This window comes from Drosophila rhopaloa, unplaced genomic scaffold, assembly GCF_018152115.1.
Source record: "Drosophila rhopaloa isolate 14029-0021.01 unplaced genomic scaffold, ASM1815211v1 contig_3, whole genome shotgun sequence".
Classification (NCBI taxonomy): Eukaryota; Metazoa; Arthropoda; class Insecta; order Diptera; family Drosophilidae; genus Drosophila; species Drosophila rhopaloa.
This window is the reverse complement of record NW_025335123.1, coordinates 24,379,705-24,405,158: the sequence shown is the minus strand read 5'-3', so window position 1 is coordinate 24,405,158 and position 25,454 is coordinate 24,379,705. Positions and strand designations below refer to the sequence as shown.

At 37.8% G+C, this 25,454-nt stretch overlaps 1 protein-coding gene across 1 annotated transcript in view; it reads right to left on the bottom strand.

Moving 5' to 3' along the window:
• LOC108047017 (ras-related protein Rap-2b) overlaps positions 1 to 24,276 on the bottom strand; it is a 31,413-nt gene extending 7,137 nt beyond the window's left edge. The window contains exons 1-4 of the mRNA XM_017127043.2: positions 24,017 to 24,276; positions 14,596 to 15,072; positions 11,631 to 11,862; positions 2,087 to 2,284 (exon numbers count right to left, since the gene is read on the bottom strand). Of these exons, the coding sequence (XP_016982532.1) occupies positions 2,087 to 2,284; positions 11,631 to 11,862; positions 14,596 to 14,684 (519 nt within the window). The 5' untranslated portion in view covers positions 14,685 to 15,072; positions 24,017 to 24,276. The remainder of the gene's footprint in view (positions 1 to 2,086; positions 2,285 to 11,630; positions 11,863 to 14,595; positions 15,073 to 24,016) is intronic.
• Positions 24,277 to 25,454: the final 1,178 nt, after the last annotated feature.

Genomic DNA, 25,454 nt, shown 5'->3' with positions numbered 1-25,454 from the left:
TTGTGTGTGTTTTCCCTTAGTTTTTATGCCCGGAATTTATTAGAATCACTTTGGTGTGCTTTGGCCCGGAGGCCAAAAATTGGGCAAGGAAACTTATGCAGGCCAAATGATGCTCACTTAAGATATGCAAAGTACTTCGACTTCGGGTCGAATTTCGCATCATCTCGGTGGTTATTATTATTATAACATTAAAGATTCCTTTATTCGGGATTATTTTATTCCCGTGGCGGCTGATTGCGCGCAAAAGTTCGCTTCGCGGGCAAGCAAACAAAGAAATTGCAGCATGTAGTTGATTTTGTTGTGGTTGTAGCATCCAGTTATATTACGTATACGAGCTTATAAATGTATCGTTATGGCAATGACCCACAATAAACCTTTGTCCTCGCCGTTATTCAACGGAAAGCGAACACAACTGAGATCTTGGGGGCTTTGCAAATAAATATAATGGTAGGAAAGTTGTGATGGTTGGATTTCTTTAATTCCATATTTATGGGTATATATAACTTTTCCGGATTCCCAGCAATTTAACAATTTGTAAACTACAAATGTAATTTGTTGGGGATAGAATTTCTAATTGGCTGTCGCTGTGTTCCCATTCAAATGAATCGCATTCCTCGTTTCATTCATTTGCCTGCCGCTGGCATTTCTTTATTTTTTGTCTGTCAAATTCCTGCAGCTCGTTTCTTTCGGTGAAATTTGCAATGCAGCTGACAGCAAAAGTTCTGCAACTAGCAGGGGAAAAGGGGGGAAAGGGGAAAGGGGGCGGGGATCCAAGCTGCAGTTCTTATGATGCCCGCCGGCTTTCTACTTTTTTCTTACACAAGCCCCTTGCCTCAAATTTCCCTGAATGTTGCGTACTTTTCACTAATTATGCAAAAGCTGCCAAGGGAAGAGAGGAAACAAGGCGGCACAGCAAGAAATATAATTTTAAAAATTAATACGTTACGAACAATGAACTTGGTTAAAGTTTAAACCATTTATAATAAGCGAAGACAGTTTAAAAAAATTATCATTCATTTTGTAGGTATCCAAAAACTTGTTAAAATAAATACTTGCACAATAAATACAATCTATCGTTGTTGGGTTTAGTGTTTAATTATTTAAAATAGTACCTTTTGCCACTTCATTCCAGATGTTTTGCGCAGTGTAGCCACACTTGATGGCATTTCATTTTGTGTGACTTTCGCGCATAGTTTGCACTTTATTCCACAAGTCTGTCTGTTCGTCTGTGTGATATTATGTTGCATCCCCCCTTCCCCTGCTGCCACGCCCCTCTCATTTGCCACGGCCCCGCCCCCGCCTCCGCATCGCCCACTTTGACATTTTAAATGTTACATTTTTTCGTTGCCTCTGACATCCGAAACAGCTGGGCAGGCAGTGTTTTATGTCCTTTGGCTAAAGGATGTTAAACTGCAGCCACAATTAAAGCGAATAGAGTGCATAAAGTGAGTGCTCATATTGAAAACACAGTGTTTACACTGCGCTCATCATTTGCGGATTTTCAAGGCGCTCTTCTTAGTCAAAAAAATTCTGATTGTTTAACTGACTTTCGTTTGGCTTCCCACGCTGCCAGTTGGAAAAACTTTTGATTAAACTGTTTGTCCTTTTTCCATCCATTTCCACCCTCCTCGTTGCGCGCTTGGCAAACTTTACATAATTGCTTAAACGCCTCATATCCCGTTGCCAAAAAAGTAATTTTCGTGGCATGAGGGGGCGTGGCAAGAGGAGGAAGTGGCACAATGGAGCGGTTATTGTATAAACACGCCTTCGAGCAATTGCCACACAGAAGAGACAACAATCAAAGCGGTCACACTTTCCCCTTTTCGGATGAATAGCAATTAAAATTGATGCAAATTGGCAGGGCAGGCAAAACAAGTGACCTCTGTGTGTCCTCTGGACTCAGGATTTGAGACTCTTGGTTTATCTGGTCCCGTAGAACTCGCGGTTTTATTTTTTTGATGATTCAATAATCAACATTAGCAAATGTATTTCGAGGAAAAATATATTTAAAATGAGTGTTCTTAGGAATTCATGGTCTTACTTTGCTGAAGAATGATTAAGGCTTAAAAATATGTTAAGAACTCACCTCGCGTTCGGTTTCGCCATCTGCCAAAAGGTCAATCTTGTTGCCGACGACCACAATTGGCACTGCGGTGGTGGCCTTCGTCTCGTGGATTTGGTCGCGGATCGTGCGCACCTCCTCGAAAGTGGTGGCGTCGGTGACGTCGTAGACCAGGATGAAGGCATCCGCCGAGGATATGGAAAGAGCACGCATCGCCGGGAACTGGAGCAAAAGGGAAACAGCATTTCACTTAGATTACTTTGCATCGTATGGCCAAGTATGTAAAAGAGTTTCAACATTTTTTTTTATACTTTATTTCTATATTTTAAAATATTTTTTTTGATTTTAGCAATAAAATCAAGTGTTTTATAATAATAACTAATTAATTTAAGTGTGAACAAAACCAAGCCATTTGAAACAAAAGACTTAAATAGATGGTTTTCGCAGTCTTTGTTACTTGTCAACCAATTTGACCTTGAAACTATGACAATTAAACTTTTTTAGGTAACATGACACAATAATTTGAATTAAGAAAATGTTGCTCATTTATTTGTTTATTAACACCTTTTGTGATTGCTGAAAAAAAGGCCTATTTCGCGGAAACCTGTGGCTTTATTCATTTATTAATACCATTTGCAATTGCAGAAAAAATGTTGTAGTGCATGCAAATATTTTTTTGTCAAGTAAAAAGGTGCGGATGTTATATCTTTAATACGCCAAATTGTCAAAACAATTTCGCTTGCAGAGTGTTATAGACCAAATGACAGCAGTTTGACACATTTCGAAATATTAATATCAAATTAAATGTCACTTCAAATTAATTAGGAAAATATTTGTTTAGCCGCTTGGAAAAATGCAGTGAAAAACTCATCAATATATTTATTTGCGGAAAAGTATTGAATAAATATCAAGTAAATGCCAGCATTCCTCTGACATCAATTTAAAGGTGTTTTGTTTTTCTCAAGCAAACATCCATTTAAAATGCTTTTAGTCATGTATTCATTTTTGTTTTCTCAAAGGTGTCACAATATAAATAAATAAATGTAAAAGTTTCGTGAGGTAATAAATAGGTTATTTATTGTATAAATAAGAAAAAGCAAACAAGGAGATTAAATGAATGAATTTACAAGAAAGAAAGCAAACTTTGTCAGGCCCAGTTTATATACAAAAATTATTCTATATTTCGATTTCGATGATCGGAATAAGTTCAAGCTGGAATAAGCCATTTTAAACAGACTTTTCGATACGTCATTACGTAGATTGCCGTCCATAGTATTTATAATAATTTTTACATTTCTTAGCTTTCGATTGAAATGACTGAAAATTTACATGTGGACAAAAATATTTAAGTGCGAAAAAATGGAAGGGTTACCCCTAACTTTTGACTGAAAAGAAGACTATAATTTTAAGAATAGAAAATGCTTTCTGTCGCAATTAAAAGTTTAGGAATGTCTGCAGTGTGTAAATAATTTTCACAAAGGCTGGGAGCATGCGTAACCAGAAAAATGAGTTAAAGTGATTAACAGGGAATGTAAATTACAGCAACAGCAGTCATCAACGACAATTGTTTCCTCAATGATAATTTGCATAATATTACTGTCACACACACACAGGCACGAGCACATATTTGAATAATCACGGATAATAATGTAAATTTGGAGTTGTATGCCCGTTAAACATTTTCACACTTTTCACAATTTCCCCTCAAGTGGAAGAAAAAGCGAATGGAAAAAATTGAATCTCTCTCTCTGTTGTTAGCGAGTGTGCATAATTTTCTAATATTCCACTCGCCATCGAGCTGAATATTTTTCCAAAAGAAATTGCTGCAAAATTAGCGAAATATTCACACGAAAGTGCTTACGCATCGCAGCGCTTTAAATTGGATCATTTCCCGGTTTTTCAGCTTTTGTGATACTACATACATTTTTTTTTTTTTGGCCTTCAGCCATGTCGCAATATTTTAATAAAGTCGCAAAAGCGAACTGAATGGCGAATATTTGCAGCAACAGTTTGATGTTTTTTATCACCGGCCGTTGCACATTGGTCTCAAGTCCGAATTTCCTGACGAATTTTAGACATGAGCTAAATTTCTATTTTATTCGGATAGGAGTACTAATAGAATTGCCTTCCAAATATAAAATATCTTATTTTTTAAGTTAATAATAATAATAATAATACCCTAATGTGTGCTAAGCTATTCATTTTTTCCAATTAGTACCATTTTGGCTTTGACTACTTTGAACACATTGTTATATAACGTTTAAAAATTACCGGCCAAAAGAATGAAAGCCATTTTGCCATTAATGCAGACAAAAGCTTACCGCATTTTGCAATCCTAAATTCCTTAATTAATATTTACACAAAAGTGCGCCCCTGGTTGTCTCTGGTTTAATTAAAGGTCGTTGATGGCCCCACCACATCGGCCCTGACCTCTGCCATGTGAAGCCCCTTTTTCCCCTTTTCCCCTTCCCCCCTTCCACCCTGACCTCTGACCCCCGTCATAGAATGTTCACAATTGTGGCAGGATGCCCAACCCAAAACTGAGTTCGCATGTGTACAATTTGTGAATTGTGTTTTGAATCTTTCAAAGTCCCAGGACAACTGGAAGTTCTCCGCCGATTTTTGGGAAGCTCTGTCGATGTGGGAATGCACCGAGCAAAATAATTGGTTCTATGCATTTTGGATTTCACTTAAGTACCATAAAATATATTGACAAATCACTTAATATAATGTGATTTAATTCATAGCATGAAAAGCTATTGTACTTTTGTATAATTGAATAAAATGCTTTAAATAATTTATTATTTTTAGAAACCATGTATATAGTATTTACAACGCAATTTAAATATTTCTCCTATAGGTAGAAAATACCTCCTTTGAAATCCTTTGAAAAAACCTAATGTTTTTTCTGTACGCCATTGCTGAATGGCAAATTAATCATAACACAAATGAAACGAATTAGAGCAACGCACACACGAGAGATTTGAATGGGGGAAAAGACGGCGGAAAAGCGAGGGAAAGGGCTGGGGAAAAGTCTGGGGAAAAGCGGAAAAACTGCGGCGACAGTTCACTGGCATCGTCTTCATCTCCATTCTCGTTTGTCTGACGGTTGGCAGAAACCGCAACCACAGCATTTTGGGCACAAGTTACATACATACGTGGTGCTGGGAAATGCGAATGAATGGGTGGAAAAGTGTGGGAAAAGCCCAGCCAACTTGGCCCCGCCCACCCAGCACTAATGGCTTTCAAAATCATGTGCCTGCCGAGTTAGTTTCAAATTGAGTACGCACACAAACAAGCCGGAAAAATGGGGAAAAAGCAGGGGGAAATGCTGGGGGGAAAAGTCCGTGTTAATAAAAAGGCTACCATTGAAATGTGCAGGCCACGGAAAATGAAAATCCAAATGAAAAACCCCAACAAGCGCAAAACAAAAAGTGAATGGCCAAGGAAAACCCTCGAAGAAAAAACAAAATAAAAAAGACACAATGGCCAACCAAGTGTCGTGCAGTTCAGATAACCCAAAAAGGGAGAAATATAAACTCTGACCTTGTACCTGAACTTGAACCCGAACCCGAACCTGAACCTAAAACTGAACCCAAACCTGAATGAAAACCTCTTTCTTAGCAAATGGCAAACGATTTGAAATCGGAAAATTCACAAGCAAATGCCACACAAATTGCTATCAGGGTTAAATTAAATGATTCAGAAAGGAATTGCAACCTTTAACCTTTAATGTGTTAGGATATAAATTCATTTTTAAAATTTGTATACAAAAAACTAAAGGTATTAACTAAACCTAAAAGGACCGTTGAATAATCAGAACAGTGATTTCCAGTTACCAACGCGTTTAACTAGTTATTTACTTCTTCTATTTCCTCTGACCATTTTCCGGGAATTGTGCTCAGCTTTTATCCTTTTGGCTTCGGAGTTTAAGCTTTAAAAACCCATTCGTTGGTCCTGTTCGTTTTTTTTTTGTTCTCCATTGAAATTTGTTTAACTTTGCAATCACATGCTGCTGAATCATTTTCATGTGGCAGAGAATTTCCATTTTGGGGCACTTCCTTTCTCGTCTAAGCCCCACCTTCTTCTTCGTTTTTTTCCTAAGCTTTTTTCTTTAAGGAAAACGTATGTTTTCATCTCATCAGAAAGGAGTTGGGAATGTTTTTTTGCTTCCATTGTTATGATAGCATATTACTGTAAATAACACGCTCCAGATGGAAGAAGGAGTCCAATGGCAGCAGCTCATCTTTTGACTCTTTGCCCCGAAAACTTTGCACTCCAGCATTTTGTGCATTCGAGTTTCCCATTCCACATACGCCCCGTGGGCCAATTTTGCTCTTTCAGTCGTTTTCCCACTTGTTACACATGCGATAAGCCAGGACCAACACCACAAGGATCCTGAGCCGCTTCCTGTCGTCGTCAGCTATCCTTTTACAGCACTGAGAGAATATATCACGACAATTGATTTAGGATTCTATACTTTATGTTGCTATTTGTGTTAATTTAGTTAATGATTGATTATGATGTTAATACATTTATATTGAATAGCAAAAACATCAGGGAAAAAGAATATGTGAAGGGAAATAAAAATTAAATTATAAATATAAATCAACACAGGAAGACAGCTCCTTATTTCTGCAATATTTTTCCCTGTGTTTATCCTTCTCCACATGCCATGCTCTTGATTTCTCAATGGACTGCCAATTGTGTGACTCTTGTTTTGCCCCCTCAATTGCGCTTTTCATTCATAGATGTCCATGGAAATTCGGGGAAGCTCGAAGACCTTCGAAAGCAATCATTTGGTAAATATTGCAGGGGATATACAAATGCCACCCCTGAAATCTATCCCCAAATTGCACATTCTCCGAAATAAATTCAAGTGAGGAAACGATGCTGCTAGTTTTGTCCTTCTGGTCATAGTTGATTCAATTTTTGGCTTGCACATGGAAATCGATGCCGCACTCCTGCCAATTGCATTCGCATTTGGGGGAGGTAAACAAAAACCCAAAAACCCAAAAAGCCAAAAACACACGAACTCAAAATGCACTTAGTTGATTCGGCTTAAAACTGAAACAAAATGCAAAAACTTTAACTTAGTTTGAAGTTCACTAACTTGATTCACACGTGCCGTTCTGTGTGGTAAACTCTGCATTTATTGAATTTCCTTTTTTATTTCCCCCTTCTTTTGTGTTGAGCCAGGTCTTTGTCAATAACAAATTTTAATATGGGACAAAGGGGAGCTTTTTTAATCGGATAAAAACTATTATAGCAGTATACAGTAAAGGAAAAAGTGTTCTCCCCTGGGAATCTTTTATTGATGTAACAATGGAATATCAGTCCATATATTAAAGTTAATATCATTTCAGTAACTATCATCAAAGCTAAGACATATTTACTCGTTGGCAACTATTTAAGCCAACAAACAAATTAAGGAATTACAAAGGATATGGAATGATAACTTGCTTTTTGGCCAAACGGTTTTATTTATTTTTCTAAATTCCTCTAAAAGCACTGCAAATATTTCGCTTCCATCAATGCAACATGATAATGTCAAAGGCAAATGGTGGTTGTTCATGTGTTTACTTGTTCCAGCTTTTCCTCTTTTCCACTTTTACATTTTTGATTTTTTTTCTATTATTCCCTCACAGCCAATCTTTTTTTTACCTTTTCATTTTGTGATAAACAATCCTGTGCCCTAAAAAAGTGGTTTTGTCCAGAAATGTGTGATCAACTTTAAACACAGTTTGGGTTAATTTGAGCCCCGCAAAACAAACAAAAAAATAAAATAATAACACTGCCCCCCTTTAAAATGCCATTATGAACTCATAACGTTTGCGTTATTGATTTGCGAAATTGAAAATGTAAAATGTGGAAAAAAGGGTGTGTGAATCCAATTACATGTCAGCCTGGTTGGCAAACAATGGCAGCTTTATTTTGCAATTTGTTTCAGCCTAGCCCAATTCAATTACAATTATAAGGTTTTCGGCGGATAAGGAGTACTTTCCATGTTTACACAGGTAAAGCTATGGTTGCTTGTTATATCACTGGATAAATTTTGGCACGATTTTGTCTGTTAAAGTATAACACTCAAAAACAAGTTTTTTTGAGGGATTTTAATTGTATCTTTTCAATTTTATTATAAAACATTTTTTTCAAGTTTCTCAATTTTATTTCAGTTATTAATTACTAACAGTGAAATAAGTCAAATGTTTTATTTAGTAAAGGTTCTAAGAAAAATATCAACTCAAAGTGCTATTTTTAATGCCATATACATTTTTAAAATATTTGCAAATTGGAATTTTTGTGCAAATACCATTTGCAGCAGGTAAACAGCAGAGTTATTCGCCCTGCTTTGCCAGTAATTTCAGTTGCCTCTGGCAATGCGGAACAAATATTGACCAAGGGTGGCGAAAAGGGGGTCGGAAAAGGAGGCTGGAATAGGGGGGTAGAAAAGGGGGGGTCGGAAGTGTGTGGTGTGGCCTGCGGTCTGTTATCTTTTGGCACACGCAAAAATATCACTCATACGCATGGTGGGACCTTGCGGTGCTAAGCCAGCGTGAAAACTATTTGGCCAAGCTGCGGAATTCGAGAGTTTATGGCCCAAAGCGATGGCCCGGCTTAAAGTGCGTTTCGGTTGCCTAAATTCTCGTACAGAATATCTATTTCTCAGCGTTTTCTTCCTTCCAAAAACGTAGCTTAAAACCCGCTACATTTATTGGCAAATAGAATACCATATTTTAATTGCACCTAGTGTCCTTTTGCATAATTAATTCCTCTTAATTTATTTTACATGTACATCATTATTACCTTTTAAAACAGATTTCATTGACACATCATTTCGATTAAAATGCGGTTAAGCCTTTATTTTGTCATGGGCTTTATTACTTAAATAATTTGATAAGCCATCATTAAATTGTAAATAACTGAGTTGAATTGATTGAGTAGATTAAATTACATATGCTTTTAAATACTAGTTAATAGTTAGTTGCTATATTTATATAACTGTTGCAAGTTTGGTTTTAAAGCAATTGCCTTTTTATGTGTCTGCAATTACTTGTAGATTAAATTACATATGTTTTTAAATACTAGTTAAAAGTTATTGCAATATTTCTATAACAATTGTCTTTTTATATGTCTGCAAATTAAAGGGACAATCGGGTAAAATTGGCAAATAGTATGATGGTTTCATTAAAACCGGATTACTAATCCCTGGCTTTCCTTTTCGTTTTATACTTTGCCTAACTTTATTTTCAAAAGTCATTTCTGGGCTAGGTCGCCTTAAGGCAGAGAAACGCACTGTCCATCCGAGTCTGTTTGTCTTTCGCCGAAATGGAACAATGCCACTTGCTTATGGCCACTTGGCTGCAAATGATTGCGCATCCGCACCGTGTGCCGCAGAGATGACGAATGCCATGGAAGTGGGTTGAAGATTGAAAAAGTGCACTTTTCAGGGGGGCTTGGAATGGAAGAGGGTGGCGGAGGGAGGGGAATCCCCTCGCAATCAACGCATATATCAGGATTATGTGACACCAGGCTTGACCTCCTGCCCTTCTCGTCCTGCCAAAGGACTATGATTAAGCCAACATACTATACACATGTACACACAGCCCATGATGTGACCTGCCACTAGGCGATTTATGTTTTTGGTTGAAGGCACTATAGTCCCGCCAAATACATCCCCCCCTCTCCCCTCCCTTACCAACCCACTGGGGTCGTAAAATTTATGAGCAATGCGTGAATGTGTTAAAATTTATGCCTTGCTGGGTCGGCTGCTGGTTATATATCCTTCTGGGGTGCGAAAAAAGGTACGGGGTCTTGTTTATTTGGGCATCCATCAAGCGAGGGTAGCGATTTGGCCTGATTTCGGAGTTGATTTCAACCGGACGACTCCTCTAATGATTATCCCACTTCGAGGGTTTCACTTGTGCCACCGAGCGCATCCATTTCATTAGTTCTATTCACCGTTTTTGTTCTGTGTTCTGAGTTCTGTGTTCTGGCCTCCATTTCTCTTGTCTGATTGCATTGTACATAAATCGAATGGATCTGGCAGATGCCAGATGGAATATGCCATACTGCACAGTTAGAAATTAATCTTGAATAAAATAATCTCCTTAGTTTTCTACTCTTGATTGTTTGTCTGCTCACTTTATGCGTTCGTTAATGTTAAAACAAATTTTAAATTGTTTTGGCTTAATGCATAAATCGAATGTTGAGGTCATAGTTAGTCATAATACCATAGCGTTTAATAGGCTTTTATCACACAATATATTTCGGGGTCTTCAATAATGCTAAACTATGCAGTTTTTAGCATAACATAATTTATGATTCTACCCTGCCTTGTATATTATAATAACTTATGGTTTTTCTCAGTGCCAACGCCATATGAAGTGCTCCCTCATTTTTCGCCAAGGACACAACATCGAATGTCGAGTCGAGTCGAGAGTCACAGTTCAGTTGGCTTCACTGGGCTTGCAATCTCTGCCTGACTGACTCCATTTGTAGCATATATCCCGCACTGTGCCTGCATTCATAAGGTGTATACTATACTGTATACTGTATAGACTTTATAGGTAAGGTGTGCCACGCTGTTCGTTTTTATGAACAAGAGCATTTCAATTCACGCACAGCGGAAGTGCCAGCGAAATTGAATCGCAGGCTGTAATTTCCGCTGCAGTCAGCTGGATGATGATAATGATGATGTGGGCGATGATGATGATGGTGGCCAGGTGCTGCTGGGAAATGCCCCTCAGCAGGCAGGTATCCAGGATTCCGGATCCAGGAATCAGAACCAGAACCCCGAGTCCTGGCCAGTTGTCGCCCTTTGAGAATATTGAAAAGCAACTAAATGCTGCTGGCGCCCTGTTGCAGCCCATTAGAGTCGGTTATCTAAAATTAAAAGCCCTCCTGGTCGAAGGACCACGGGGAACTAAAGTGAAACTGCTGAAAGTCCTGCCACAGGATAAGCCAGCATGAGTACCTGCTCCATTGCCCCCCCGGCCACAAACAATTTTATTCACTTAATGAAGCCAGTGTGGAAAGTGAGTGCACTCATAAAAACATTTGCACCCATTATCATTCACTGGAAAATCAGTCAATGGTGCATGAAATTTAATAGAGTGCTTTGTTTAAATATGGCTAAAAAACGCTTAAGGTGAACTGCAAATCTTTGTTAGATTTATGTATACATTTTGAGTATGAACCATTTCATGTTATATTGTAACGATTATTATCGATATTATCGATGTCTAAACAATCGATCTACAACCGAATACTATCAATGGTAGTATTGATTGTGTTGGCAAAACTATATGAACTATGTTTTATTCTTTAGGTTAACCATAAATATCCTGTAGGACTATGAAATTATTTTTTAAAACTACGATGTTGGAAGGGTGTACTACCTGAACTATCTTTGGTATCGATATAGTTATCGATTGTGTTGCCAACGCATTTTAAAGTGGTTTTAAGCACCTAGAGATTTCCGGGGCACCCTTTGTACTTCCAATTGGACTAAACTATTTAGGAAAATCCCCCATTCCCATTCCGTTTTGAAGTGCAGTGGACTTACCTCATAGGAACCGGCGGTGTCCAGAATATCGAGGGTTAGGCTGACGCCGGCGATGGAGAAGTTGCCCTGGTGCATCTCCTCGATGGTCCGTTTGTACTTGGTGCTAAATGTGTTGTATAGAAACTGGGTGATTATCGACGTCTTGCCCACTTTTGCAGAGCCCATGACGACGATTTTGTGGCGGGCGTTTGCCGGTCCGATGGCATCGTCCACCGCATTGTTCCTGCCCACTCTGCGTATGCGTGATTTTCGGTGGAGCGTGCGAAGGCGGAGAAAGGTGGAAAAACATGAAACATAAAACGTGACTTGAGTGAGTTAAGTTCGGTGCAATTCAATTAATTTCCAGGCCAGCGCAAAGGCTTTCCTCTCCATTTTGATGCATGATTTAATAACAAAAACCTCCATCCCCCTACACTACCAATTTCAATGGGTTTTACTTAATCCCCATGGGCGACTCATTAAATCTGTGCGCCACATTTAAAATTAATCATTACGGCAACATCACAAAGCGTCAGCCACGGAGCAGGGCAAACAAAAGTGCCCTCACTTTATAAACAGCACGGTGTATATACATACTAAATGGTATATGGCCATATAGCCATAGTGCAGGTGGGTTCGCTCTGCCTGCAAATTAATTGGGAATCGGGGGAATTATTTGTCTTTCGCAGCAATGTCAGTTTTAAAGGTTGCCAAAAGCGTGGAAGTTCAACTTAAAATGTTGCAGACTTAATGGATTTCGACAAAAGAAGGATAACCAACAATGATTGAAAGACTTTTGTGTTTCGTGCACAAATTCTACTCAAGCGACATTTCCAACTCTCTTTTATTTTATTTCATTTAATTCATTTTAAAGTATAACATTAATTGAACCTAGTTTTTAAATCAAGACTAATGTAAAAAAAAATGTACTTTTCAGTACCAGCAATATGGTTAAAAGTGGAAACTTTTTAGATTTTTCCTTTCAGTTTTGTTTAACATAACCAGCTGCGATTAATAGTTTCTGTTTATTTGTTTCAAAGTTTTAAAGTTGCTGTTCAAAACTTTTTAGCGATGAAAATGGGTTCAAGGTGTAGTGGTGCATTGTGTTTGAAACCAATCTGTAATGCTTAAAATTACCATAAACGCAGATTTACAGAGAGCTACTTGTTATTTATAATCATGTAAATTCACAGAAACGTCTAAGCCGGAAGTATTTGTGAATAAACTGGCGAAATATATATGCGATATTAGAACCCAGTAATTAAACTGAAATGTCGATATGATGTTAGGCAGTACCAAGTACTTAAACTGAGTGATTTACATGATATAAATATCTGAGAATGTAGCTTTCTTCACTTTGTTCCAGCATTCATGGCCAAGATGTTAACAGAAGTTGTGGAAATGTGCAGGGGAATTCCTTCGTAATGTGACTGTCTGTTTTCGAAATGTAGACATGCCGTATGTGTTGAAAGAAGAAACTTTGTTATCTCGGCTGCTGTTTGCTGCTGGTTGACAGCGAAAGTGAACAGGAAATATTCCGGGCGGGAACACGGCACATCTGCGATGAAATCCAATGCCATTTCCGGCTGGACAATGGCCACAAAGCCGCAGAATCCGAGGATGACAGCTCCTCCTTCGTCCTGCGAAACGATAAATCAGGGAAGTCCAGGGGGAAAAAGGGGAAATCGAAGGAGCAGAAGTGGCATAATTGTCCAACGGGAGACGGCTAACAACAACGGATCAAATTTGACTTTAATAAGCGCGATTCTGTCTTGTCTTGTCTTGTTTTTTTTTTATTGTTTTTCTTTTTTTTTGGCACCTTCCCGGCATTCTATAAATATTTTCCGAGTGGAGGGGTAGAAAAAACAAGGAGGAAAAATGTAATCAAAGGCCCGAAGAACATGAATTTCTTGTCCTGACAGGCAAAACAAAGGAAAAGTATGCAAACTACGGACGGACGGGAAACGGCCGTTTCCCTTTTCCCTTTTCCCATTTCCCATTTCCCATTTCCCCCTTCCTCCACCCGCTTAAAGTTTCCTTCTCTTATTTTGGTCCTTTGAACTTGATGAAGAAATGAAAATGTTTGCCCCAAAAGTGAAAACCAAGATTCCAATGGCAGTTAAAAATATGAATTTCCATCTGCCATCTCATCTGACTATATCCTCCATTTCCTTGGCGTTTTTCCGATAAAGTTCAGCTCGGAATTCGGCACTCCTTCCCTCGCTTTTCCCCATCTATTGCGAAAATTCCTTTGCAATTATTGCGGGCAGCGATTGAAGTTTGGGGCCCCTCAACTTTGTGACACTTTGACTGGTTAACTTGGGTCAACTTTCGGTTCGGTTCCCTTGGATTTCGGAATGGAACCTCCCACTAAACTCACACGTGTCCCCCATTTGTCACCCTGTAATGCCACCCACATATTTATGGTCGTCTGAGTTGGCTTTCGCTTTGAGTTTAATATGGATTTGTTGGTGGTATTACTGGTTAAATTGCATTGCATTAGGGAGGCAATTTATTCCAGCCCTCCCGCACAACATACGAGCACTTATTTGTTTCACAACATTTACCACTGAAGTCATAAATACTACAATTATGATTTTATAATGCCCTACTATAGTGATTAATTTTATTAGCTCTTTACACTCTCAGAGAAAAAGGTGAAATCTTGGAATTTAAACCAACAATCCATCCTACATTAATTAATATATCGAAGACTATGTAGAGGGATAGTTTAAGTCTCAACTATTGACTTTAACTATATTTAAGGGTATAAAGATTTTAGGTGCGTAAACTTTGTGCCTTTCAGCGCAGTTTTATGAACCATAAATATTGGCGTGCCCGGCTCATCCGGGGATTTCCCTTTCTCTTTTTGTCCACCATTTTCCCTGGCTTTTTACAACCAGGTGAGGGATGTGAAGCCCCGTGCATATGCTACTTTTTAACCCGTTTTTTTCGGGGGGTTCACCTTCACCCAGCCATAACTTACTTGTCACGCTTTGGTTTATCCTCGGCATTGTCATCCTTCATGAACGAGGGCTGCAGGCTGAACCGGCGACGCAAGTGACGGCCACGCATCCTGCAATCCTTGAATCCCCGGGTGTCCTTGTGCTGTGGGCTACTACGGCTGGTGAATCAACGCCCCTCGCTTTTCTCTCAGTGCTCTCCTCCTTCGATTCGGCGGGCTGTGACGTTTTATTATCAGCAGTCAGTGTAAGTGGAGCAGTAACTGTGGCGGTAACTGTAGCGCTAACTGGCAAATTGTTATGGCCACGTTAACGGGCGGTAGTTGGGCTCTTAGTCGTTCGTCCTTTATTTCTTAGTTTATTATTAGCCTCGCCAGCGTTTTTCCTTTTCCGCCGCCACCGGAAAATGCAAATATTTGCTCTTATTTCTCGAGTCTTACGTTTCGTTTTAATTACGTGACTCGATGATGATAATTTCCTTGGCAAATTCTCCTGTTTACCTGCAAATGGAAAATGTTCCTGGATGAGAGACGAAAAAGCCATAAATTAAAAGCCACCTGCTTATCTTACTACAACTGGGTGTCAGCATTTGATAATTGAAATTAAAGCGAAAACCGTTTCGGCAAAAGAAAAACAATAAATACGAAAACACGAAAAGGGGCGAGAATTGTCGAAGGTTTCATTTCTGTGTAAAAAAATAATTACCATCAAATAAATGGCATGAAAACAAAGTATTATGCTGAGAAGAGACTTGTATACATTTTAAATGGCTAATAAAATCATTTGTGTGCTATGTAGAAACTCTCTTTAAACAATATTCATATAACAATGTTTTTAAAACTCAAATAAATGTCTAAAATATTAAAAAATTTTATTTTTTAAGCTTCTCATTGTGTGATAGACAAGATTACATTATTCAATATGAAGTTAAGTTAAAGCTTAAAATATATTTTGGTTTATTTTTTCTTTGGCCGATCATAAACTGGAATCCCCATTTTGCCTACCTTACAGGGCATTTGGGAAAAAGTGAAACTTTCTCCCAGTTGGCGAAACTCGGGCTAATTAAACAGATTTATGTGGGGCGTGGCAGTTGAAGACCCTTAGCCACCGCTTTCTACAGCTTTCTCCTGCTTTCTTCGCGTGCAGTGCTCACTAAATGCCCTGCTACTTATTTTAATTTTATGGGTATTTCTGTAGCAGCTTCTGCTCTTCCTTAACTTAGTTTATGTTAACAAAAGCACGAGAATAAACGTGGCTGACATTAATTAGACTTTAATGGAGTTAAAGTAAAGGTCCCTTAGTTTAAAGAGTCCCCTCCTTGTTGCTCACTTCTGAGGGGTCGCAAAACTATAAACAGAAAATAAAGTCAGCTAGATAAAGACTAAAATGGGGTTCATTTTGATGCTATATCATATGAATAAATGATATAGTAATTATATTATTACAACATTACATCAAATTCATGTTTTGACAGGCATATCATATAAAACACATCAACTTGATTGCCACATAATACGGATTCTTCTTACTGTGTAGGATACAAATGGAGGAGTGGCTCTTCAAATGCATTTTAAGCGATTAAATGTCACTTGAAGTGCAACTTAATCTGTGCCAGCTTACACACATTGTACATGCGAGAAATGCTCTGAAATAAAATGCGAATTTTACTTGTTTCCCCCGCTTTTACTTTGTGCACAGTAGTATTTGGCACAATGTGCAACAAGCTGCACTTGCAACAGCTAAAGTTGCGAGGAAGCGGCGGAAATCGCTGCAAAATGCCTTGAAATCACTCAGCATTCAGAGCAGGAAAACCCGGGAAGAGCAGAAAAAGACGAAAACCAACTCAATTGTCGGGCATTATCCATATTCTGAGGCTCTCAAAACGGATACACTGTAGCCGGAAAGACAGCAGCCAAAATATATGCTTAAAGTGGGGCAGGAACGAAAATGAAAATGATTTAATTGCTGTAATCTGACAACTCATTTTATCATCGAAATAATTTGGTGACTTGTAAAAATAACAATGATGATTTCGAAATCATTTTCTACTCTTGAAAATGATTATTTTCTTTTTTTTAATTCACAAAATCCTTTTTCTTCAAATGTACTTTGTTTTTAAAACCATTGATAATTAGTAAAGTTGAAAAGTTTGGAAATCTGGACTTTTACAAATTGTTCTCCTTATGTTAGTATATAATATTTGTTTAGTAATTGATCAGTTAGCTTGCTTTGCCTACTTTCGGGGGCATTTAAGACTCACTTTTGCTAATCTCCTTTGCTTCTGATTTTTTTTAGCAAAAGAGTGAAGACTGAAAGGCGCTTAAGCAAGTCAAACTTTGGCAGCTTTGTGTTTTATTTTATTTTTTTGTTGTGGAGTGTGTGTTCAGTGGGTCTTAAGACCAGTTGATCCGAACTGCCAGTGAAACTTTGGTTGCGGCTTAGGAGCCCGAAAATTTGCTCAAGTTAAACGAGTTGCGGCATATTGACTGCAGTAAGCTGAATAAATGGATTATCCTAGAAAAAGGAAGAGAGGCGGTGAAGGGGGGCCAAAGGTTGAGGAGGGTGGGGAAATTGCCTGCGGTCCTCGTGTCTGGCCTTGGGCTTCCCTCAGTTTTCCTCTTTGTAAATTAATTTCTTTTAATTTTTAGTTGGTTTCCCATATTTTCTTTTTTTTACCATTGAGGCAGAGTTCGTGGAGGAAAAATGCAACTTTCTATTGTACTTGAACAATTCGATTTGCATGAAGTTTAGCGCAAGTCGACGGAATAGCCAATGCAATGGTGGAAAAATGGAAAAGTGCGGAAAAGGGGGATGAAAAATAGTCTGTGTAGTAGTCTGTGCTACAGTTTCCCAGGATATCGAATGGAGAGCACAAATCTTGCTCAACTATTTGTGAATTACCAATCGATTCTGTTATTAAGATGCAACTTGGGTAATAATTTTCTTTTTTCATATGAGCTTAAACAAATATTTCTTCAAGCTTAAATACATTTAATTATAGGTAAAAATTGTGTACATAATATTTATAATTAGTCTTAGGCAAAGGTAATTTCCTAGTTCAAACGGTTCTTCTTTCCCAATTTGTTTTCCCTTTTTTCGCTCGATGCTTATTTTATTATCTGGAACATTTTCCGGTTTTCATTCAATGAAATTTATGAATAAACATAACGATGATAATAATAATAAATCATTGACTACTGTTGGAGGGGATCGTAAAACGTATTTCGAAATAAATAATCATGAAACGCAGCGCACGTAAAACGAAATAAATTGAAATGGTGAAATGAAGGGGGGAGAAACTCAATAATTTGGTAGCTCAGCTGGAAATTAGGGTTTTTTAAGGATTGGACAATCAAAACGAATTACACACCTGACTTAAGTTGCAAAGCTGGTAAAGGGAACTCTGTCGGTATCTTGGCAGAATTTCCAAAAATTTATGAAATGCAAAAGGGTTCGGTGGTGGTCATAGATTTGCGGTCCCCCTTTGCAATTTGTGTGTGGGGGTGCTCGTATGGGCCAGATTAGCACAACCCCATCTCCCAACGTCCCTACTGTCCCTATCTACTTACCAACCGGTGTTTGCTTGTGCCTTTATGTTTGTGGGTGATGTTCGTGACTGGCCCTGAATGCACTGGCTCACCTGCTCACCAGGTAAAAGCATCCCACCAGCCGCCCAAGCATTCAGCCAGGTGCAGCACTAAAATTGAAAAGCATAAATACTTGTGTACATGTACTATAAACATAAAGCTCCCCAGTATATAGGGCTCTATGACGAAGGGGGGGTGGGGGGAAGGGTGGTGGTGTTCGCACACAAAAAGGGCCACAAAATATGGGAATGCTTTTTCCACACATCCTCTCAATTTTTATCTCATTTCTGTCGTTTGACAGAGATCACGTGCTGTTTAATTTGGTGGTTTCACTGGGGTCTTTAAAATTGGACAGTATAGGTTGTAGTTTAGTAAACCACATCGATACCTTTTATAAATTTAAACATTAATACTGATCATGGTAAATTCCATAAGGTGATGAACCTTAGAATCCACCTGATTAACTTGCTGCAGCGGAATTAATCAAGGTTATTGGACATTCGCACAAAGCAAAGCCTAATAAGGATATCATATCATACCGTTGGCGTTGAATCGGAACAGGACTGAATGAAACAAAGGACAGCAACAATTGGCCAAGCAACAGGCAACAGAGGGAACAACAGCAACAACAGCAACAATGGCCACAGCAAACAAAGATAAACAACTGAGTTTCTCTGGGGCTGGCCCCTCAAAATACATTTTCTTTTCCTCTGTTTTTGGGCTTTGGTCTCGGGCAGAATGCTAATGAATCCGGGGGAGGATGGGGGCCCTACAGTTTTATATGGAGGATTGTAGGCTGTGCAAATCTGATGAAAAGCAAATAAACAATCAGAGCCAAAGAAAGCAGGGCGAGGAGAAATGAAATGTCATAACAGAAACAAAGGAAGGTGGGGTTTTTATTCGGGGAGGGGATGAGCACCAGAAGACAAATAAATGACAAACCAATGACAATGAAGAAAGGGCCCCAAAAACTGTTTTTTTTTGTCCACTTTATTGACTCACTTTGTTTCTGCTTATAAATAGAGCCTTGCAATGGACTTTAAGTAATTCAACATCTCAACTTTCTGGATTAGACAGGCAAAACCAAAGCAATTTCAAATTTAATTTGGAATTAAACAAAACAAAAGCATGAAAAGCAAGAGTTAGTGAAAATGAATTTTAGCGAAATTAGAAACCATAAAAAATATATGAGAGAAGTTTAAATTTCAAGGTAAATTTCAAGCGAGGCCAATCTACCTCAGTTGTTTGGTGTTAAATTAATTAAAATATTGCTTTAATGCACTTTCTAAGGCCATCAAATGAACAAGTTGATAATTTAATTCCTTGGGAATAATTAAAGTTTCTAAAATGATCAAAACAAATTATTTGTTTTACCACAGATATTTGCTTTGTATTTTAAGCAGCTCTCTGTCAACTCAACTTAGTTTTACAATTCCCAAGAACAATCTTTTTGAGATTTACTACCTTGAACCCCCGATAAACTAAGCCCCATAATCAGACCGCATTGAACATTAAGCCCAACTCTTTGTGGCATTACGAATTCCCATTGCCCATTGGGTGAACTTTGTCTAAATTGATTTGAATATTTATGAAGTTGTGAGGGTGGGAAAAGACACACACTTTTATGTGTCACAATCAGCAGTTGTTCTAGTAATTCTGGGTTGGCAAAAGGGTTTGAGTCATTCGGTTTGGGGCTTTTTCAGATCGGCTTAATCGCAAAGCCGCAGCCAAAACGAGGGCTCAAGTAATTATAAATGCCATTTTGTGTCGGTTTTGTTTAGCACGAAGAGATAAGAAAGCGGTTTTCGGGTGGTTGTGTTTTGTGGGGTGGACGTGGGATATGCATATTTATCATTCATGTAGGCACAAATTTCTGTCTGTCTCGTGAATGACACGAAAAAGGCAATTTAAACAAACACACACACATCCAAACACAAGGGACAAAGGGGTGAAAGCGGGTGCCATCTTCGCCGCAGGCATTACAAAAATTTCGTACACACTCGACGCAACAAAAAAAAAAGAAAATAAATAAATAAAGAAAAAAACAGAGCACCCGCACTGTCAACAAGCAACAGCCAGCTACAACAAATAAAAGAACAACACATAGAGTAACAACAAATAGAAGTAAGAGCAACAACCATTTGGAAAAACAACAAATATTGCTGGTTCTTATCATTGGCAACAAGAATCGGGCCAAAAGAGTGTGTGGAACTGAAATTGAACTGAACTGAACTCAACCGAGTTCAACACACAGAAAAGAACACTTAAAACTTGTTTCTCCTTTTTAAATAAAATATACAAAAATATTCATTAATTTAAATACAATTTCATTTATGTGAAATATATATATAAAATTAAAATAAAATGTTTGCTAATATCAATTTACCAAGTCTTTTATTAATTAATAGAAGATCTCGTGCCTTGAATGCATTATTTATAGAGACTTTTATAGAGACTTTTATAGAGACTTTTATAGAGACTTAAGAACTATTACTTCAAAACTTTTTCCAATGAACATATACATTTTTATTGCAGTGCAGAGACAAGTGAAGTCAGAGTTTGTGAATTCTGAGGCTGGGACATTTTCACGAGGAAAAGCCAATGACCCAAAGCAGCCAAATGACATGCCGGCACACAAGAGCTCCTTATCAGCCATGGGCCATGTGTGTGGATGTGGAAGCGGTGCTTGTTGCTCGGCACAGTGGGGCAAATCGTATGACTTGCTGATAAATTTAGTTTAGATGAAATGTTTTCTAAAGTTCTACTTACTTTAATTTGCAACGAAAGCGTTTATAATATGGATTACTGATAATAAAAAGTGTACTTTTATTTTTGGTTTGATCCTCTAAACATTTAAAAATGTGATATCATCAAGGGTTTTATTTCCATTCTTAAGAACGGCTTACTTTTGTTTCAAAACATCAGGATTACACTGCATTATACATATGTAGATATCTAAAAAAAAGTTAAGGTTCCTGTCATCTTAGGACTACTTTTCGAGTTTGAGGGCGAAAAAGACTCAGTGTACCGGAAAAGTTGTCTTTTGTTTTTCGCAAAAGTTGTCGCTCTAGTTTTCCGTTTCCTGAGCTGTCAGTTCGCCGGGCTTCGGCTGTTCGACTTCATCTTTATGCCTGCAACAGATTCAGCTCGAAAAAAAAAGAAAACGTCTACAAAAATAACAACAATAGTTGGAAGATATATAACAGCCGAGGAGAAAAGCAGCAACAATGACGAAGACAATTTGTGAGGATTTTTATAGACAAGCGTCTTGGTGGGAAATTATGGCCCGGCCTCTTAGCGTATATATATGTATAAAAGCACAGGGAGAAATTAGAGATACGTTTCATTTTAGACATAAAATTCATATTCATAGGGTATAGCAAGCTTGACCCTTAAATGATAATATTACAAAAAGAATCCCAGCCTTATCACTTTAGTTTAATAACTATTTACTATTAAAAATATGTATTGCTTGTAATACAAAATATTTATAAATGTGTTTTTCTTACTATTTTGTTTTCGGTGTATGTTTCTTGTAAGTGTGTGCGTGTGATGCGTGCTTGTACTAATGAGACAATTTCCACTAGTTTCGTGTGTGTGTGTGTGAGCGTGTTGTCTTGAATTTTATCCCCTAATGAACTGTCCCTCGACTTAGAAGCTGACTTGTTGCTCTGCTCACACCCATCGGGATATCTAGTCCCCAGCCACGCCCCCCGCAGGTCCTTGCGCCCCCTTTGGGTGTCACATTGTTGTCGTTTCAATTAGTGCTTCAGTTTCGGTGCGACTTTATCAGTGTCGAAGGGGAATTGGATTCGGAATTGTAATATCTGAATGAATAACTTGATTTGTGATAAGCGAGATAGGGGAAAATTGCAATCGAACCAATCAAATACAGCACGTTTCAAAATCGTCAGTTCGTATTATAAATTGAACTTTTCGAGTCTAAGACAATTTACTAAATCATTAGCAAATTTCAATAAAAACCATTTAAAATTAAATTGTATTCTATTAATGCTTTTAATGCTTAAAAATTAATCTTTATAAGTTAAAAAACTGTTTTGGTTGTGTCTTACTTGTTGAATCCATTAACTACGAGCAAAAGGAATATATTACTTTATATTTGGTATGTTGTGTAAAATGATATTCATCAACATCAATATTCCACTGGAGTTAAACATTTTTTAATTGTATATTTAGAATTTATAAAATCAGTATATTGAATATGTTTAAGGCCTAAAGTCACAATATTATACTCTATTGTAATTCCTTGTTATTTTGTACAAAGATATTACCATAGAATATATCATTTAATTTATGATTTAGGCTCTTTGTTTTTTGTTTGTGAACACATATTTGGTTGGATTTTTTCTATTCACATTGCCGAAACGCGCTGTTTCGCCGCAAATCCAGGAAAATCGTTCGGTGAATTCGCACTGAGCTCCCTTAATCCCGCCATCTCGGATACTCTGAGATATCCGTGAAGTGGAGTTACCAATCCAGCGGGGAGTTAATCTGCATGACAGTCATAACAATGAGAGAGCGATTACACACGCCACAGATAAGAGAACCCCCATATCGCATTCCGCTGATTGAGTTGCTTTTATGGCGGCCCCAAAAGGACTTTCTATATGTGTCTAAGACAAAGGGATATTAAATTGGAGCAACAGAGGTCGTAAAGCTGGCCATTTACTTATCCCAAAATTTGCACTTCGGTGTCGGCGATGGGATTCCAAAAAAAACAGTCCGCCAAAAAAATATTAGAGAGATGAAACCCTGACATTGATGAGTAATAAGTGCAATAATCGGCAGTGGGCCATGACAATGGTTACACTAGCTGCCAATAGAGCAGTTTATCTGTGCGTAGAATAAACATTTTATCGCATTATCGATTGCGATTACTCAGTTAATGAATTAAACATACACACACACACATCGGGCAGATATATAGAACTCCTTCGGTTCAGTTTGGCCAAAAAAGAATCCCATTCAAGCAAAAAGCTGCGACAAGTGCGATAAGAAGTCAGCCAATAATGGCATAATAATAAATCATCACTGGGGCACACAAAAAAAAAAAAAAGAAAAAAATAAAATACAGCAAGTGAAACTAAGCTAAAAGTTTGCACATAAAATGCCTCGCGTCCAACGCGTCGTATGCGCAATGTCACCCAGCTAGTATAATTTACGATACCGAAATATCAGAGCGAGGATTCATAACGAAAAAAAAAACAAAAAATAACAAAAAACTTCATTGAATTAATTATGACAAGCGATGAGTTTATTTATGATCAATGCAGATTACAAATGAATTATCGTTTGCCGAATTGGATCGATGATGATGTTGCGGTAGCCAGTGGAAATCGGTGGAAAATTTGGTGGTGGGTGTTGAACTAACTTCTATATTTAAAAACCACTTTATGTGCTATTAATAAGTAACAAATATTTACTTTTAAAACTTTCTAAAATGTATTATTAAAATAGCTTACTATTTTACTTTCAACCTTTTTCAGTTCATACCCGTAAATAATAAAAATCACACAAGATAAGTTAAAATAATTGTAATTGATTTTAAATATAAACTTTAATTTTGTTTGTTAGCAACCTTTGATGTTTATTTTAAAATGTTTCCGGCTCGAGGTCAACAATTGCAAAAAATAAAAACAAAAGTTTATATTTTAAATATTCTTTTAGAATGAAGAACCATACACAAGAACCATTTTCTAAGTAACTGAAATAGATTTAAGCTTACTTAAATCTTACTTAAATCATATATTTTAAAATCATTCACTAAATTAAAACACAAAAAAAGAAAGTCTTTTGTTTAAATTGAATTTACCACCGAATCGTTTTTTTTTGGTACCTGTTTTTCGAGAGGTTTTTCCGAATCAATTTTGGACTTCGTAATTTTTGTTGGCAAATCAAGTTTTTCAATCAACACTCAAAACACAGAAGCACATGTTCAAAAAAAATATTGTTCACTCTGGGTGAGAAGAACTCGAGTTTTCCGTTCGCTTTTTGGCTAGGATGCTCTTTTGTTTCTGGCTAAAAGTGGACTATTTTGGCTGTGTTGGCTGTTCAGATGGAAGGTTTTTGGGGCAGCAGCGATGGAACAACACGCTGCGTCGAGTTCCCGGGAAAAACTGGCTGCGAACCGAGCGTTACACTTGATGCATGCCCGAAATCGAAATCGCACAGCCGAGGAACGAGCATAACGAACCTCGATCCGAACCTGAATCCGGCCAGCCGAAGTGTGCCAAGGTGAGAGAGGTTTTTCGGTTGGGTGGTGGAAGGTGGGAAAAGAGGTTTGGGTGGAAAAGCGCCACAAGTGCATGCCGAAAAACGAAGGAAAGCCAGCCAGCCAGCCAGCCAGCCAGCCAGCACAACAAAGGCGAAAGAAGTGGGTTTCCCATCTTGGAGAAGGAGGAGTCTCCTTCAAATGCGAATAACGAAAAGCGGGAAAATCGGATGGAAAGGGGGGTGGAAAAGCGGGGCGAAGCTTTAGCTGAATGCAAAGCTTTTCCCACCGGAGCTTTCCCGCTGAGCAGATGCAACAGCTACGGCATACAGATGGCATAAGATACATTCAAATGCTGCGGAAAGGTTAACTGCAAACGGTATGATAGATGCGAAGATGGAGCCAAATAAATGGCATACATTATTTAGGCCAAAAGATGGATTGTAGGCGAAATGATTGGCACAAATGTGATAGAATGAAAAATAGCAGACAAGAATGATATTTAAAAAAGCAACAAACCCGAAACTATGAGGTCAAAAGGACGACTTACAACCAAGGCAGAAATATTAGGAATTGTTTGTACCTTCGACGACATTTAAGTTTGATTTTAAAGACATAATAAGCGGCTTATATATACATTGATTTAGGGTTTCTTCCATAAACTAAAGTCTTCTCTTGGATTTTAGTGTAATTAAATTTAAATTGTTACAAGTTCTTTAATGTTTGCCTAAAATAAATCTCATCCAACAAAGACCTTTTGGCCTCTTTTAAATACATTTTTGGCCACTTTTGAGTTAATTAGTTCTGGGTTTTGGGCTGAACTACGTTTAGTTGTAGGTTTCCTTTCAATTGAGAACTTGTTTTGACTTCTTTTAAATAAAATGAAACATAATGGCCTTAGCAATTGATTTATAATACATCTTAACACATTTCTGTGCTGAATAGTAAAAACTATATACAATTCTTAATACTTCTTTTGTCCTGAATAGAAGTTTAAGACAGGTAAGTGGGAATATTATTACCGAGATAGGAAACATTACTGTGAACAGTGCCACAAACTAAA